We start from the raw sequence: 16,409 nt of genomic DNA, 5'->3' as shown, positions 1-16,409 counted from the left end.
TGTAATAAAAGAGAGCAATTGTATTTTTTGTTGGTATTTTTACATAGTCTTATATTGTTTTATTTAAATACAGTATTGCTAAATAAATACATTTTTGCTTGCCCACGATCTTTAGCCTGTGTTTTATTCAGATTATAATCCTGATTTTAAATAAATTAAAGGCAAAAATCACAAAATCATTCAATGATCTTTAACATTTTCAGTATCAGTAGTGGCAACACTTTCCCTGTTTTTGTTTGCTATCAAATCGATACTACAATGTGCAGTATCACCCACCCCATGACCGAGTGTGTGGTTTTACTCACCGACAAGCCAGTGGAGAACATGAACTTGCACGCACTCATTTGCATTTTAATGAGGCTTTATTAACAATTATTGATGCCGGAAGTTATGGGAGGCTTTCCGGTCGAATGTGAGTTAGTTGTTAATGTTATTTTTTGTTGTTAAATATATTGTTAACTAGTTAATTACAGGACAAAAATGGTGTCATTGGAGAAGCAAAGCCTCCCTCTTGTGGTGAAAAATATGCCCGCAGTGAAAAGAGCTCCTTCCAGGTAATAACAAACATATGTTTGAAACTTTGGCAATGAAAGGACGAGTGCTGGTTTTTACTGTGAATTTTATTGCCAATTTTGTGAAGGCCCTAAACAACATGCTCTGCATGCATCAACACAATTAGCAATAAATGTCTGCTCGTGTACAAAACTACACATCGCAATCAAGTAGCTTTTCCTACAGTCAGACAAATACAACAAAAAGGTACGTAGCATGTCGTTTTTGTAGTTTGGAGTGCAGAAGAAAACAGATTCAAAAAAGTATACACACGGGAACAGAGAAGTGATGAGAATATGCGGAAGAGGAAAAGTGGACGGAAGAAAAGGGAGGAGGCCAGAAGGGAAGTCATCTCCTGCTAAAGACAACAAAGTGGAGGAGTGGGATTTGAATCATCTAGGTCAAGAGGCGCAACGCCAGCGCTGCTCCTCCCTCTTTTTCTTTTCTTCCTTCCTCTACTTCTCTTTTTCCACAAAAAAAATCTTCGCTTCTTCACCCTCCAACTCCATCCCCCCCTCATCTCATTCTCTCTTATTTACTCCTCATCCCACCAGCACGTTCAGTCCATTTTTTGCATTTCTCTCCTTTTTCTTCAAGCCTAAATGTGTAACACGTGGGCCTAATGGAAAGCAGACACGGGGCCATTTGCTTTTTGTCTGCAGGATTCACCAATGTCCACCAAAGCATAAAGATGCATCGTACATATAGGTTACACATTTCATGAGTGATTTGTTAAATACCACAAAGTGAATACAGTAATCCCTCGTTTTTCGCGTTTTTTGTATTTCAGCAAAGTAGTTATCCTTTTTCATGGCACATTTTCGTACTTAAGAACATACAAAACCTGTTTGAGACCTTCTAAACCATTTGTAGTCACCTTTACACTCGTATTACCCAATTTAGTAGACATAATGTCAGCAATACACACAATACTACACATCATGTCTTTAAATGCGTCTTCTGAATGCCTTCTATTTGTATTTTCGTTCATTTAGCAATTTTTATGTTTCAAAATGCTTTATTTAGGCCAAGAACACATCAAATTTGCTAAATTATTCATATTTTTGGACTACTAATAGGCGATATTCAGTCACCAGACAGCAATAATTTATTCATTGATTTTGATAAGAGTGAAGCCGTGAAATTGGAACCACGAAGCGGCGAGGGACGACTGTACACCCTTCTTGGCACCATCCGTACTGTACAGTAGATCCCCTCACACAGTCACACATTTCTTTTCTTTGCTTTAGATTGTAAATGATCATTTTTTTAAACACTAACATACATTAAGTGGTTTGATAGGCAGGGGGGGAAAGGAGTGCTGCAACTATGAATCCAGTAGAAGGCGTCATCCCACAAGTCAATGCACTCAACATTTTCCAGCAGGAAGATGCTTCGTCAGGACGTGATGTTGTGTAACTGCACGTGTCTTGAAAGGAAAACTGCACGTTTATTGCTCATCATCCACAATTCTTATGTGAGACATGGACACGTATGTCTTTCTCTTTTCTGTGCGTTCTAAAGATACAAAAACAGCTAAAAAGAGGCAGGTAAGAATGCACGTAATGGGATGCAATGTTTCCGCCTGTAACGCAGTCCGAAAAAAACTCCAAAAAGCGCCAACAACGCTCCATTTGCATAATGTGACCTGCATATTAACCAAGCTGCAGCGACAGCTATTATTATTGTTATTAACATTATTACGCCAAAGAACTACAGTACTGGCGTAGTGACACCTCGCCACACCACAGCGGCTAGCGATTACTGCCATTTTTTTGCACAGTTTTTTGTTCATGTCTCACATAAGGAATCTGCTTGATGGGCAAAATTACGAAAAAAAAGTTTTTCCTAAAGTACAATACAAGCGGGTCCTCAATAGGTGGCCCACTGGCCCGCCTAACATCACCCAAATACTGAAACCATTCAGTCTAACTAGAGACGTGCTCGTCCGTGCAGCACTTCCCCCGCTCTGCAGGGGGCAACAGCGAGGCATACGTGTTTACCCAAAATGCAGTGAAGAAGCCGATGTGTTTGCGCTGTAACTTGGACTTTGGTGGCTTTCTGCAATACAAGTAATATGAGTCTGACACACACGCATATATTTGTTGTTGTTGTTTTTAAATGACACCATCTGCCCTCACAGAGTCTGCCAAGAAAAATTGTGGCCGTTGAACAAATGTAATTGATGACACCTGGTTTAGAGTATCAAAAGCAGGCATTTGTAGGGTTTTTATGGGTGTGTCCGTTAGTGTGTTTCTCGATCTACTGTACATGAATATGACTCTGCTGGGATTGTACATTTAATGGTGGAGCCTCAGAAGTCATCATAGTGGGACGAGGGGAGGTCTGTGCAAAAAAAATACCTCATGTGCCGTTGTTTGAGTAAGTGGTCACTTATGCGTGTCGCTTTTCGAGATCATGTGATGTTTGGCCGTGTGTCTGACATTCCTGCGCTGCTCGGAGGATGACCCCTGCTAGCGTGTGTGCTTGAGAGCGCTTAGGGGAAAGAAAAAAAAAAGGGGCAAATGTGTTGCTGATGAAGTGCATATCCTCTGGATGACAACTGTTCTTCATTTGTACGGCTAGAAATGCTGAAAAGGCTTCCAATCCTCTGTGCCACTTTTACAGGACATCAATAGTGGGAGCAGGACAAGGCACATTGGTGAAAGAGCTCCACGGGCACCGTAGTAACCACTTCATAGGTTGCTTTGCAGGATGCAATGCTAAAACGATCTTCCTGCCACGCTCAAGTCCAAAAAAAAAAAGGCTCTCCTGAAAGTGTGTTAGCGTCACACCCAGTCCTGCAGCGAGCGCTTACAGTGCACCAGAGCCCTGGGGGTCTCTTTGTTCTGCAGAGTCCTGAGGATGGCGTAGATGAGGACGAGGATACACACAATGAGCACCAGAGGAACCACCACCATGATCAGGGTCATGACCTTGGAGTCATTGTTGGCCACCGTCACCACCACGTTCACGTCACTGCTGTCCTCCTCTTCCTCCGCACTGTCTGTCTTCGTTTTATCCTCTTTTTCTGAGTCTCGGTTCTTGCCTTTGTCCGCATCTTTCTGCCCACCATCTCCTCCGCCTGAAGGCTTGGTGGTTTTGTCTTCAGGCTCGGTGTCCGGGTCTGGCCGAGGCTCGGGGACGCCCACACAGCCCATGAAATCCTTGAGGATGGAGCGGGGGTAGCCTTTGTCTGCTGCCGTCTTGTGGTTGTCAAACCTCCAGTAGTTTGTGCCTTTGTAGAAATAGGTGTAAGCTGCACGAGACAGAAAGTACGTTTTATTAGTTTTTGTTTATCCCATCAGACTTTATGCCCTTTTTACATGTGAAGATACAAAAAGATGCCAATCACAATGATGAAAATGTGGCCCGAGGACTATTTTCGGTCCGCAGCTCATTTTTTATTGGCGCTCTGCATATACTCTACTTAAAAAAATAAAATGTCAGATATGACACAGCTAACAACTAACAATAACATTTTTTTGGTCCGCTTATTGACCTAAATTGGATTGGATTTTGCATCTTTAATGTACAAAATAAGAGGTCACAAAAGACCCCACAACAACATCCAAAGAACTGCAGGCCTCACTTGCCTCAGTTAAGGCCAGTGACTCTGGGCAAAAAAGGCTTGCATGGCAGAGTTCCAAGACGAAAACAACTGCTGAACAAAAAGAACATTAAGGCTCGTCTCAATTTTGCCAGAAAACATCTTGATGATCCCCAAGACCTTTGGGAAAATACTCTGTGGTCTGACAAAAGGAGACAAAAGTTGAACCTTTTGGAAGGTGTGTGTCCCTTTACATCTGGTGTAAAAGTAAAGCCTCAATTCACAAAAAGAACATCATAGCAACAGTAAAATATGGTGGTGGTAGTGTGATGGTCCGGGGATGTTTTTCTGCTTCAGGACCTGAAAGACTTGCTGTGATAAATGGAACCATGAATTCTGCTGTCTGCCACAAAATCCTGAAGGAGAATGTTCCGGGACCTCACGCTGAAACCAACTTGGGTTCAGCAGCAGGACAATGATCCAAAACACACCAGTCTCCACAAAAATAACATGGACAATTATGCAAATGAGGTGATGACACCAACTACCCCACAGATAGATTGCAGTCCACTGGGGAACACCAATATTTGAAAGAAAAGCCGGCATTCTTAATGTACACATGAGGGTGTAAACGTGCCTCTTAACCACTTGAACGCTTGAGATGGGTTCCAGATTGGCTGGGTGCATTTAGAGCAGCTCTGCCACAAATCTCATTTCCAAAGGAGAGGACTGGCCGGCCCTCAAACCAAAGCGCTCATTCTTCCCCTCTCTCGCTCTTCTCCCTGCTCGACTTGCGCCAGCCTAACCGTTCTCCAGTGACGTTTTCCCCCTCTACTTCGTCATCTTCCACACCACAGTTACACCTGGCTGGCGTGACATTCTTTACCTGACGCAGCCCCTCATTTTGCTGCGGCTACCATGGATTGAAGCTTTATTTCGATAATGAAGTGATCCTTTACCGCCATCGTCACTGAGGAAGGCTCCTTTGGGTGACGGAGGGATCTTGCCCCATCTGCTGATTGGTTTCGGGAAGTCTCGATCCGCTTTGCGGGTCTCCTCATTGTATCGCCAGTACCTGCACACCGAGAAAAGAGAGTAGCGTCATCAGCAATGTCTTCATGTGGGTGCCGGTGCGTATGAGTTCATGATACCTGTCATCAGAGAAAAAGTAGGTGTGTCCGTTTGGCTCCCACCAGATTGCTGTGTCGATGCCGTGTGTGGGAACTCCTTGACCATATTCCCGAATGGGTTGTGGGTATCCTGGCAGGAGATCCGCTTCCCTGAAGAGCCAGTATTGATCATCTGCAGAGACAATTTAATACGCCGTGTCATTCGGGAAGATGGACAGCCTGAGCACATGGTGCGTCACAACCTGGATTGTGCCACGGGTGAACAATTGAATTGAGTTATACGATTGGTTTGGTCGTGTGTGGATCACAGCTACTAGTACATTTTACAAAAATCTTTGTTTCATTCTGAAATTAAAGGCAAAACAACAAAATCATTCAAGGATCTCAAAATTTCAAGTAAAAAAAAATACCGATATCAGTATCGCTAAACAAAACTGACTCTGTATTTACTTGGCATCGGATTGATACCCTCGTTTATCGTAGTTAATTGGTTCCAGACCCGACCGTGATAAGTTTTACATTTCTAAGAAGTAGGATTCAATATATATAAATGTAATATTTTTGTTTATGACCTTGTAGAGATGGTTGTTAACATTATTAGAGCCATCTAGGGATGAAATAACACCCCTATAGTCCCCTTTACATTTGTATTACCCAATATAGCAGATATAATCCGAGAAAATAAGACATATTAAAGATAAACAAGATAACATAGACTCACAAGTTAGTAGTTCCTGGTTGTTTTTTTCTGGACAGCGTACTTCCACTATTAAATGGCGGGTTTAAATGGTTTTACACTGGTACTACCCAATATAGTAGACAAAATAAGAGTAAATAAGCCATTTAAGATGGAAATAAAACTCCTGCTCGTGCAGCGTCACGGTAAATGTGTGCCGGTCTCACCGAATAATTACTGACACCTAGTGGCTAATGTAGTGCATTCACAATTAGAATGCTTCTTCTGCCTTGTATTTGTATTTTAGTCCATTTAGTTAGTTCATTTAGGCATTTTTATGCTTGAAAATGCTTAATTAACGCCAAGAATAAGTACAATTGGCTTAAATATGTTTTTTTAAACTAATAATACGCCATATTCAACCACATAACACCAATCATTGATCAATTCATTTTTGAAAAAACATAATAGAGTGAGGGAGCGAGTTGTGATGTAGCGAGGGGCGACTGACAAATGTGTTTGGGCAGATGTTTTCTCCGCCCGGCTCACAACATTTCACCTCATTCTGCTGCCAAACTTGGGGAAATATACAAAGAAATAATTCGGCATCCACACGCCGGAGTTTTTGAAGGTCTTCACCCTGGCCGGAGTTTTCCAACAAGGACAAAGACAAAAAAAAATATCCGTATTCCTGTGGACATGGCCTAAGTTACGATGTGAGCACAAGCCTTGAAGGCTGATGCAATCTCTCTGGAGGACTTTTGGGGTTCTGGACTGTCGGACTGAGCCAGCAGCAGCAGCTGCCAGGCTGTGTTGTCGTCATTTATGACATCCATTGAAGTGGCAGCACACACACACACACACACACACACACACACACACACACACACACACACACGCAGTCACCAATGCTGTCATGGTCAAATGTTCTGTTCCTTCTCACTGCCATATTGTCAGAATGTTGAAGCGGTGATTTGTTCAGAAAAGGCCAATTAAACTGAAACAGCTGGAGGAAAAAAAGTTGTCCCCTGACTTTTACATCAGCGCTTAAGTCAGTACAGTAGATGCAGTATATGGAGCGTCCCCAGTGTCCACATACAGGAAAGTGTGTGTGAGTCTGAGCTTTGACTGGCTGCGCTGAATTATTACCATCTCTTCGGAATTCAGACTTGGCAAGCGGAAGATGCTGAGTTTGCACCATTCCCTTTCAGTTTGACCCATGCAAATCTAAACACAGATTTGAATTTCACTGTCAGTGTTATCTTTATGGAGAACCACACCATGCTCGGAGCATAAAGTGGTGTGGAAAAGTGTTTGCCCCCTTCCTGATTTCTTTTTTTGCATGTTTGTCACACTTTAATGTTTCAGATCATCAAACAAAGCCCATAACTTAACTGAGATTAATTGAGATCTATCAGTGTAGAAAAGGTTATAAAAACATTTGTAAAGCTTTGGGACTCCAGCGAACCACAGTGAGAGCCATTATCCACAAATAGCCAAAACATGGAACAGTGGTGAACGTTCCCAGGAGTGGCCGGCCAACCAAAATGACCCCAAGAGCGCAGTGACGACTCATCCAAGAGGTCACAAAAGACCCCACAACAACATCCAAAGTGCTGCAGGCCTCACTTTCCTCAGTTAAGGTCAGTGTTCATGACTCCACCATAAGAAAGACACGCTTGCATGGCAGAGTTCCAAGACCAAAACCACTGCTGAACAAAAAGAACATTAAGGCTCGTCTCAATTTTGAAAACATCTTGATAATCCCCAAGACCTTTGGGAAAATACTCTGTAGTCTGACAAAAGGAGACAACAGTTGAACCTTTTGGAAGGTGTTTGTCCCATTACATCTGACGTAAAAGTAACACCGCATTTCAGAAAAAGAACATCATACCAACAGTAGAAAATGGTGGTGGTAGTTTGATGGCCTGCGGTGGTTTTGCTGTTTCAGGACCTGGAAGCTGTGATCAATGGAACCATAGATTCTGCTGTCTACCAAAGAAACCTGAAGGAGAATGTCCGGCCATCTGTTCATGACCTCAAGTTGAAACCAACTTGGGTTCTGCAGCAGGACAATGATCCAAAACACACCAGCTAGTCCACCTCTGAATGGCTGAAGAAAAGCAAAATGAAGACTTTGGAGTGGCCTAGTCCAAGTCCTGACCTGAATCCTATTGAGATGCTGTGGCATGACCTTAAAAAGGTGCTTCATGCTGGAAAACCCTCCAATGTGGCTGAATGACAACAATTCTGCAAAGATGAGTGGGACAAAATTCCTCCCCAGCGCTGTAAGACTCATTACAAGTTATCACAAACGCTTGATTGCAGTTGTTGCTGCTAAGGGGGGCCCAACCAGTTATTAGGTTTAGGGGGCAATCACTCTTTCACACAGGGCCATGTACTGTAGTTTTGGATTTTTTTTCTCCCTTAATAATAAAAACTGTCATTTAAAAACTCCATTTTGTGTTGTCATTGACTAATATTTAAATTTGTTTGATGATCTGAGACATTTAAGTGTGACAAACATACAAAAAAATAAGAAATTAGGAAGGGGGCTTTTTCACACCACTGTACAAGTCATCGGTCCAACATACCTTTAAAGAAGACAAATTTGCCATCGTGGCGTTCATAAGCTGCGTCAATGTCGCTAGGAAGACCACCCCAGAAGACAGATATCGGCATGGGATAGTTGTCCAGGACACGGTTCCTACGGACTCGCCAAAACCAGCGACCCTGCACACGTGGCCAAAGGAAAAGCAGATCATCTAGTCGCCCTTGCGTGCTGTTGTGGTTGTTCATCAATCCAAAGCATTGTGCATTTGTCACCTTGAACACAAACATCTCTCCCCTCAGCAAGGTCACAGTGTCAAAGTCCCCGTCACAGATCTCAGGCACCGTGTTGTCTGGCTGCTTGGGAAGCCGACGGGTGGGCGGAGGAAGGGGAACGTCTTTTCTGATGGGCGGGGTGACGGGTTCGGGATCAGGATGGGAGGTTGTGGGGGTTGCGGGGCGATGAGAAGTCGGGCCGGGGGTTGTTTCAGGCTCACGCGGGCTTCTTCCGGTCGGGTGTTCAACTGGAGGCGAATGGGTGGGTTCTTCCTCAGCAGGAGAAGGGCCGGTGGTTGATTCAGCTTCAGGATCACCATCGGAGGAGGGAGGAGACGTGGGAGGGACCTCTGTGATGACAGGAGGACCTGGAAGAGGAAGAAACACTTGGCGTGGAAGACGGCTTGGACATGATTTGCTGCAGCTTGTGGATGGCATCTAAAACCAGTTCCTTTTTCAAGTCATCATCCTCTCCATTACTCCAAGACAGTATATTCTTTCCATTTACCGCCCCAGCTCATTTTACTGACTGTGACTACTTTGGAAATAACCAGTCCTACTGGTTGCTAGGAGACAAAAACACTGTTACATAACGTGAATCTGGTCCGGGGGCCAGATTAGGCCCGCCATAACCTTTTATGTGGCCTGCAAAAGCCTGGAAGTACAACTGTCCCTCGCCACTTCGCTGGTCCAATTTCACGGCTTCACTTTATCACGGTTTTTCAAAATAAAGTCATAAATTATCGCTGTTTCGTGGTAAACTACGGCCTATTATTAGTCCAAAAATACACACATCTACGTAATCTTGGCCTAAATTAAGCATTTTCAAGCATAAAAATGGCTCAATGAATGACGGTGCTTACAAATATAAGGCGCTCAGAAGATGCGGCATGAGTTGTGGCCGACAGCAGCTCCTGTGTGAACGTTCACTGCAAATGTGCTTTTTGCTTGTTAAAAAAGCGATAGAAGTGCATCGACGACACCGTAACAGCATTCTGCACTGGTCACTAGGTGTCAGTAATGTTACCTTGATGAGACACTGGCCACCGCAAGAAGTACGTTTGTGAGTCTATATTATTTATCTTATTTATGTCTAAGATGTGTTATTTTCTATTATGAATTACTGATTATAGGAGTGTTATTTCATGTCTGGAAGGCGCTAATAATGTTAAAAAACATAAACCGGTTTTCGATGCTCTATCTATGAAAAAATTACATTTATAAATAAAGAGGGATCGCTGTAATGCATATCAAAAAGACTTTTAAAAATTATATATATATATATATATATACAGTATATACACACAGTATATATATTAACTATTATTATTGTTTTTTATTTTTTAATTGTTTCATATTTTTATAATATACTACATAAAAATGTCCAACACTTTCTTACAAAATGTCTTTGATTCTTCAGTTGTAATGTATGCAATTGGAGTTTTTTTTATTTTTATTGTTGTCAAACCCCATTTCACATGAATTATAGTTGGGAGCACAGGCGGGACCACCTGCAAGACATCTTTGCCTTTTGCACTTGCGCCAGTGCCATCAGGCCGGCTACAAGGCTGTCAGCCAGAAGCCACCCTTCATAGATGTTTCGCTCCTTTAATCCCGGGACATCCTCGGGTGGTGGAGCAGTGGCATTCCCTGCAGCCAGTACTAGTACCCTTCCCTCCCCCCAAACCTTGTAATTTCCTCAGAGCCACAGCCAAAAGCTTCCTTTCTCTGCTTCTTCTGCTAGGACTTTTAGAGCTTTTTTCAATTTTTCAAAAATATTAAATTTTTTAAATAAGGAATCCTACTTTGCGGAAAATTCCTTCTCACGGTCGGTTCTGGAACCCATTAACCGCGATAAACGAGGGATTACCGTAGTGGCATTTATGATTCTTAATATGTTTGAATGCGGTCTAATCATGTGCGTCTCTCTCACCATATATGTGCTGTATCCCCTGGATGTCATCGTCATGCAGTGTGAAGTTGTGCGTGTGACTCCACTGATAGAAGGGAGCCATGACGGCGTCAGGATTGTCCGAGTGCTCCAGACCTAAAGCATGACCGAGCTCGTGCACCGCAACCAGGAAGAGATCGACACCTGCAACACAAACATTACAAGTACCATGTCCACGTCGTCATTAACTTATCGGACGCAAAACAGAGAAAGAAAAAACTGTGGGGAGAATAAATACACAAGAACGTGCACAGACGGGATGTAAAACAAACAAAGGCTAAGTCAGGGGTGTCCAAAGTGCGGCACAAGGGCCATTTCCAGCCCATAGCTGTTTTTTTATTGGCCTGCGGCACATTCTAAAAATCTAATTTAACAAAACAAAAAAAAAAAACACCAACAGAAGAATAAAGTCACAATATTCAGAGAAAAAAGTTGGAATTTTATGAGAATAATGTCGTAATATTATGGGGAAAAACAACATAATTTTAGTACCATGAATGTGAAATATTAAAGATTTTTTTTTTTTTTTAAATCAAAGTATCATAAGAAACAAAACAATGGAAAATGAGGTTGTGGAAAAGCTATACTGTCATGAGAATAAAGTCAAAATATTATGGGAATAGAGTCATAATTAGGGAAAAGAAATTGATCTTTTTAAAGCTGAAATAGTTGGGGGGAAAAAGAACAGAAGAAATTGAAAAAAAAAACTGTTGTAATTTTACAAAATAAAGACATACTATAAAGGAAAAAAAAGTCTCAAATTTTACGAGAATAAACTTGTTATTATGAAGAAAAATGTCATTTCAGGAGGATAAATATGAAACATTAAAGAAAAAAATACTTAGGAATGTAAACGTTATTATGAGCATAAAGTCATAACATTACAAAAAAAAATTACATTTGAAAATTGAAAATAAAATGAACAAATAAAATTGAAAAAACAGCTGTAATTTTACAAACATAAAGTCAACATATGAAGAGGAAAAAAAGTCATATTCTAACAGGAAAAAAAAATGCTATTTTACTAGAATTAATTCATAATATAATGAGGAAATATAATGTCATTTTAGTAGCATCAATTTAAAATATTAAATACAAAATACATTATTTTTTTAAAAGTCGTAATATTATGAGAAACAAAACAAAATAAAATTCACAGAGATTATTTAAGAAAAATGTAAGCAGTTGATACTAATAACTAGCCTTTTCACCAATACCACAAAGCTGAGGTGCAGTTTTTTCCTGAAATATATATTCCTTCTTAGCATGCATCAAAGTTGCCCTTGCATACTTTCATTTGCCACTATGTGAGCCCAGGTGGAAAAAGGTGGGACACCCCACCCCACTTTCAGAGAAGAACAGGAAATAATGAGACAGAAGTTGCCCTTCGGATTTGTGGGAATTTAAATAAATACTGTATGCATGTTTTGTTTTGGCTTTTGGATCCATGTTTACAAGCTATGGAAAGCTTTTGGGGTGTTCCATTTCCCAAAATGTTATCATTGCATGGAGAGCATGAAAGGAATTTGGATTTTTACATTTTGTGTGAGGTCCTCACTCATCAAACAGGATGAATAAAGCTGAAGATGATAGCTTTGCAAGTAAATTGTTATTGATGTGACCAAAAAGCAACCCACCAACCTTGAAGGTTTGGACTGTCCAAAGTCCAAGGCTCGTCTGCATCAAAGTGTGTATCCCCGCCCATTCCCGGCCCGGGGTAGAAGGCGTGAGCCAGTGAGCCCCCCTCGCCATCAAACAAGGACATGTCGCCATGGAAACCAGAGGCAAACAACAACAGGATGTCGGCGAGCTGGGCCTCGCTGCTGTTGCCGTGTGGGGCGGGCAGCTGTCGGAAGGTGAGCGGTGTGACCTTTCTCCACACGTCAAAGGCTCGGCGGATTGCATCGTATGCCCCCTCTGCTCCCAGGGAGGGCGGGATGTGCTGGTCCAATATACTGATGCATAGACACGTTTTACGGTGTATCCAACACATCCTATTGAATACGTCCACGTGTCTTTGAGGTATACCTGTAAGTCAGGCGGTCCTTGTCCCACCGTTGTCCAGTGAGAGCGTAGCGCCTCCTCCTCGCTCCATCCTCCATGTCTGCTTTTCTGTCTGGGAGGCCACAGCGAGGTCGACGCATGGCTCTGCCCAGTCAGACACACAAGGCACATTTCACTTGACTTTTAAATGTGATTGGTGTTCCTTACGCAGTCATTGTGTAAGTCAGGGGTTAGAGATGCTACATCCAATCCAATGTATCTGGATTGATCATGTCTACATCACAAGCACTGGAGAAAATGGAGCTCACGCGATTGTGGCAGCGTCCGTCTTTCCGGTCACCTCCAAGCCGTAGAAACGCTGCATGTCGCTGATGGCTTGGGACAGGATCTGGGCCGACTGCATGGTGGACATCTGCCTGCTGGCCTGAGACAGGTAGCCAAACTGACGAAGCCATGCCTGCAGGAGGTGGGTGAGAGGTCACTTTTGCATGAGGAGGTTGGACTATGCTCATCTGGCAACGCGGCTGTTGTCTAATAAGTGGGGAAATATCTGAAGAGGAAAAGCAGATAGAAACCAGATGGCTTCTAATAATATTAGCGCATTCCTGCTCCTTTCTCAGCAAAGATAGCCAAGCTTAGAAAAAGGATGCAAACAGATGGGAAACTAACTAAAACATTATGTCAGACTTCATGTCTGCAACATAAGTACTGCAATCTGCTGATCATGGCCATCAAGATGCGTCTGAGGCACACCAATGCTCAGCTAGACCATGTGGAGCCGAGTAGCAGGAGGATTACTCTTGACTGTTTAAGACGTGCGTTTTGAGAAGGACCAACAGGACTCAAAAACAACAAAGCAGGCGCCCTCAACACAGCAGGGTCACGACACTCACACTCTAAGCCGTGCACAGCATGGAGGGGCCAGCACACATGCAACACACGCCCGTAAATGTCTGCTTAAAACAGTAAATCATGCACGGTGATCCTGAATAAGTAGGCAAGTTTACACCAAGTCACTGTCAAGAGTTGGGAATTCACCTTGCTGGGAAGAAAACATTTCAAAAGTGATGGATGAGGCTGAAAGTCGTCATCCACATGTGTTGTGACAGTCTTTCCCATACATTCATTTACCTTTGGTGGCCCGCCAGGAATAAATTTTAAGTGACACAGATTGCTGGTGCCACCTAATACAGCCGTCCATTTTCTACCGCTTATGCGAGGTCGGCTCAGGAAGCCTACACGTCCCTCTCCCTAGCGACTTCATCCAGCTCCTCCCGGTAGATCCCAAGGCGTTCCCAAGCCAATTGAGAGACACAGTCTCTCCAATGTGTCCGGGGTCTTCCCCAAGGCCTCCTACCGGTCGAATGTGCCCTGAACACCTCCCCAGGGAGGCGTCCAAGAGGCATCCTGACCAGATGCCAGAGCTACCTCATTTGGCTCCTCTCAATGCAGAGGAGCAGCGGTTCTACTTTGAGTTTCTTCCGGATGACAGTGCTTCTCATCTTATCTCTAAGGGAGAGCAAGCCAGCCTTAGAGGAAACTAATTTTGGCCGCTTGCACCCACGATTTTGTCCTTTTGGTCACTACCTAAAGCTCATGACCAAAGGTGAGGGTAGGAACGTAGATCGACTGGTAAATTGAGAGCTTTGCCTTTCGGCTCAGTTCCCTCTTGACCGCAACGGACTGATGCAGACGGTGCATCAACCTGTGGATCCCATGTTCCATCCTTCCCTCACTCCTGAACAAGACCCTGATGTACTTGAACTCCTCCACTTGGGGAAGGATCTTGTCCCTGATCTGGAGATGGCACTCCACCCTTTTCCGGGAGAGAACCATGGACTCAGACTTGGAGGTGTTGATTCTCACTTGCTTCACACTCTGCTGCGAAGCGATCCGTTGACAGTGGAAGATCAAGGCCTGATGTAGCCAGTAGACCCTAACTGGAACCCCTCGACGTAGTTTGTAGTTTCTTGTTTAATTGAAACTTCAGAATGAAAAAAACTGCTATAGGCCGATAATGGCGCCCGGACCGCACTTTGGACACCTCTGCATTACGCCTTTATCAAGTTCAGATGACAATGGAAACACAGACAGTTAACATGACATGACTTTTTGATACTAAAGTATGTAATCTTGTGTAGGTAAGGCAGTGGTCGCAACATTTACCTCCGCATTGAAGCCCTCCTCCTCAGGGACATCTGCTGTGGAGGTGCCAAGGACCAGAAACAATACATAGACGGTTGTGATCAGTATTGGAGTCCGGGGTTCTTGCGCTGACATCTTCATCATCGTTGTCCACACTCGAGTGGTGGACGTAACAAAGGAAGGTTTCTCCAGCGAAGCAGGGATTGTGGGGGGAAAAAACGTGCAGCTTGTCTTCTTACATTGAAGCCCAAGCAACAAGTGTGGAACCCAAAGAAAATACGCATTCAGAGGTCAGATCCAAGTTAAAACAGCACTTTAGTCCACAAGTTCCAAAGTGCTCCACAACCGATGTTCACTTTCTGCACACACACAGGTCCACTACCGAAGCAAAAAGAGTCAATTTCAAAGTTCAACCGACCAAAATAATGCGACCCGAACGGCAGCCAAGAGTTCTGCAGATGTCTCATGCCCTCCACCGAAGCAGTAAACAGAAGATCGCCATCTAACAGATGAATATGTCATCACATAGTTCCGAGGTTGAGGGCCCTCCCCTCTAATACGGGGGGAGGGAAGATCGAATGAGATGCGAATATCCACAGTTTCGATACCAAGGATAGCGTCAATAGCGAGCGTCTTCAGTATTTTTCCGTTTTCGCTTAAATTGAAATGTTGAAATGATTTGTTGTGTCGTTCGTTTTGCACTAATTAGTTTTCTAAAACAATTGTAATAAAAGGAAATTGTATTTTTTATACTTGCATAAACTTTGATTAAAAATGTGTTTAAGTAAAATCTGTCTTGTTTTACTCTGATAATCGTGAACGAATTACTGGCAAAATTATAAAAACACATCAGTATCGGGAAATGTGATAATACTGTTCCTGAATTTACTGATCAAGATTTTCAGTATCACCCACCCCTCCTTGAGGGTCCTCAAGCGTGCCAGAGCAGGGCGAAAAAACACGTTGTACACAGCGCACTCTGCCGTATTCCAACGATAATTACAACACAATTTTCTCACGTCTTTTATATCTCTCCTAAACTGAAATAAAATATCATAGACTGCTTTTGTTCAATACTCTAGGCCACCTAATATATAAATCACTAAGTTTAAACTTGTTATTGGACAGTCACTAAAACAAACTTTAGCTTGTTAGTATTTTTTTAAATGTTAGTATTAAGAGCATTGCACTTCCGCGTTCAGAGCGGATGTTGGTGGTGAAACTTCAAATTAAGAGCAGCAAATCCGTTGAGTTTCTGATATGACTGTACTCCTGGGACAAGCAGCGCACCCAACTGAAAGAAAGCGATGTACGGCTAATCAATGTATTTCCTTTCGCATGCCAGTACTCAGAGTGCTGCAACAGGGTCAACCACACCTCCAAGATTAAAAAAAAAAAAAAAAATTATCCTCCTTGCTCAGTTGCTCTCAGGAATTTCCTTAAATCACTTTTAGCCAAGATTCTTTGATAGGAATTTTGAGGCCAAGTTAGGAGCTTGTGAATGTGGGCCCTGAGCTTTTAGACATTAATAGAAAATTTGACCTGCAGCCACATTTCCCTGTTGAATTTTTTTTT

At 42.9% G+C, this 16,409-nt stretch overlaps 1 protein-coding gene across 1 annotated transcript; it reads right to left on the bottom strand.

The window, feature by feature from the left end:
- Positions 1-392: 392 nt before the first annotated feature.
- On the bottom strand, positions 393-15,379 carry mmp15a (matrix metallopeptidase 15a). Its single transcript, XM_054775778.1, has 10 exons — positions 14,856-15,379; positions 12,998-13,146; positions 12,714-12,833; positions 12,327-12,640; positions 10,668-10,829; positions 8,735-9,102; positions 8,503-8,641; positions 5,254-5,404; positions 5,062-5,177; positions 393-3,811 (listed from the first exon to the last, which is right to left on the bottom strand). Exons 1-10 carry the CDS (start codon positions 14,976-14,978, stop codon positions 3,342-3,344), a joined length of 2,112 nt encoding a protein of 703 aa, XP_054631753.1. The 5' UTR covers positions 14,979-15,379; the 3' UTR covers positions 393-3,341.
- Positions 15,380-16,409: the final 1,030 nt, after the last annotated feature.

The sequence above is a fragment of the Dunckerocampus dactyliophorus genome, chromosome 5 (genome assembly GCF_027744805.1).
Source record: "Dunckerocampus dactyliophorus isolate RoL2022-P2 chromosome 5, RoL_Ddac_1.1, whole genome shotgun sequence".
In the NCBI taxonomy this organism is placed as follows: Eukaryota; Metazoa; Chordata; class Actinopteri; order Syngnathiformes; family Syngnathidae; genus Dunckerocampus; species Dunckerocampus dactyliophorus.
Note: the sequence above shows the minus strand (reverse complement) of the source record. Positions and strands in the feature narration are given on the sequence as shown.

Excerpts from the sequence above, each read along its gene's own strand:
- mmp15a (XM_054775778.1), bottom strand. The coding sequence starts at position 14,978 with ATGATGAAGATGTCAGCGCAAGAACCCCGGACTCCAATACTGATCACA. Across the intron at positions 5,405-8,502 it reads CAAATTTGTCTTCTTTAAAG|ATGATCAATACTGGCTCTTC; the intron begins GTATGTTGGACC and ends TTGTCTCTGCAG. Across the intron at positions 3,812-5,061 it reads CTTCCTCAGTGACGATGGCG|CTTACACCTATTTCTACAAA; the intron begins GTAAAGGATCAC and ends TGTCTCGTGCAG.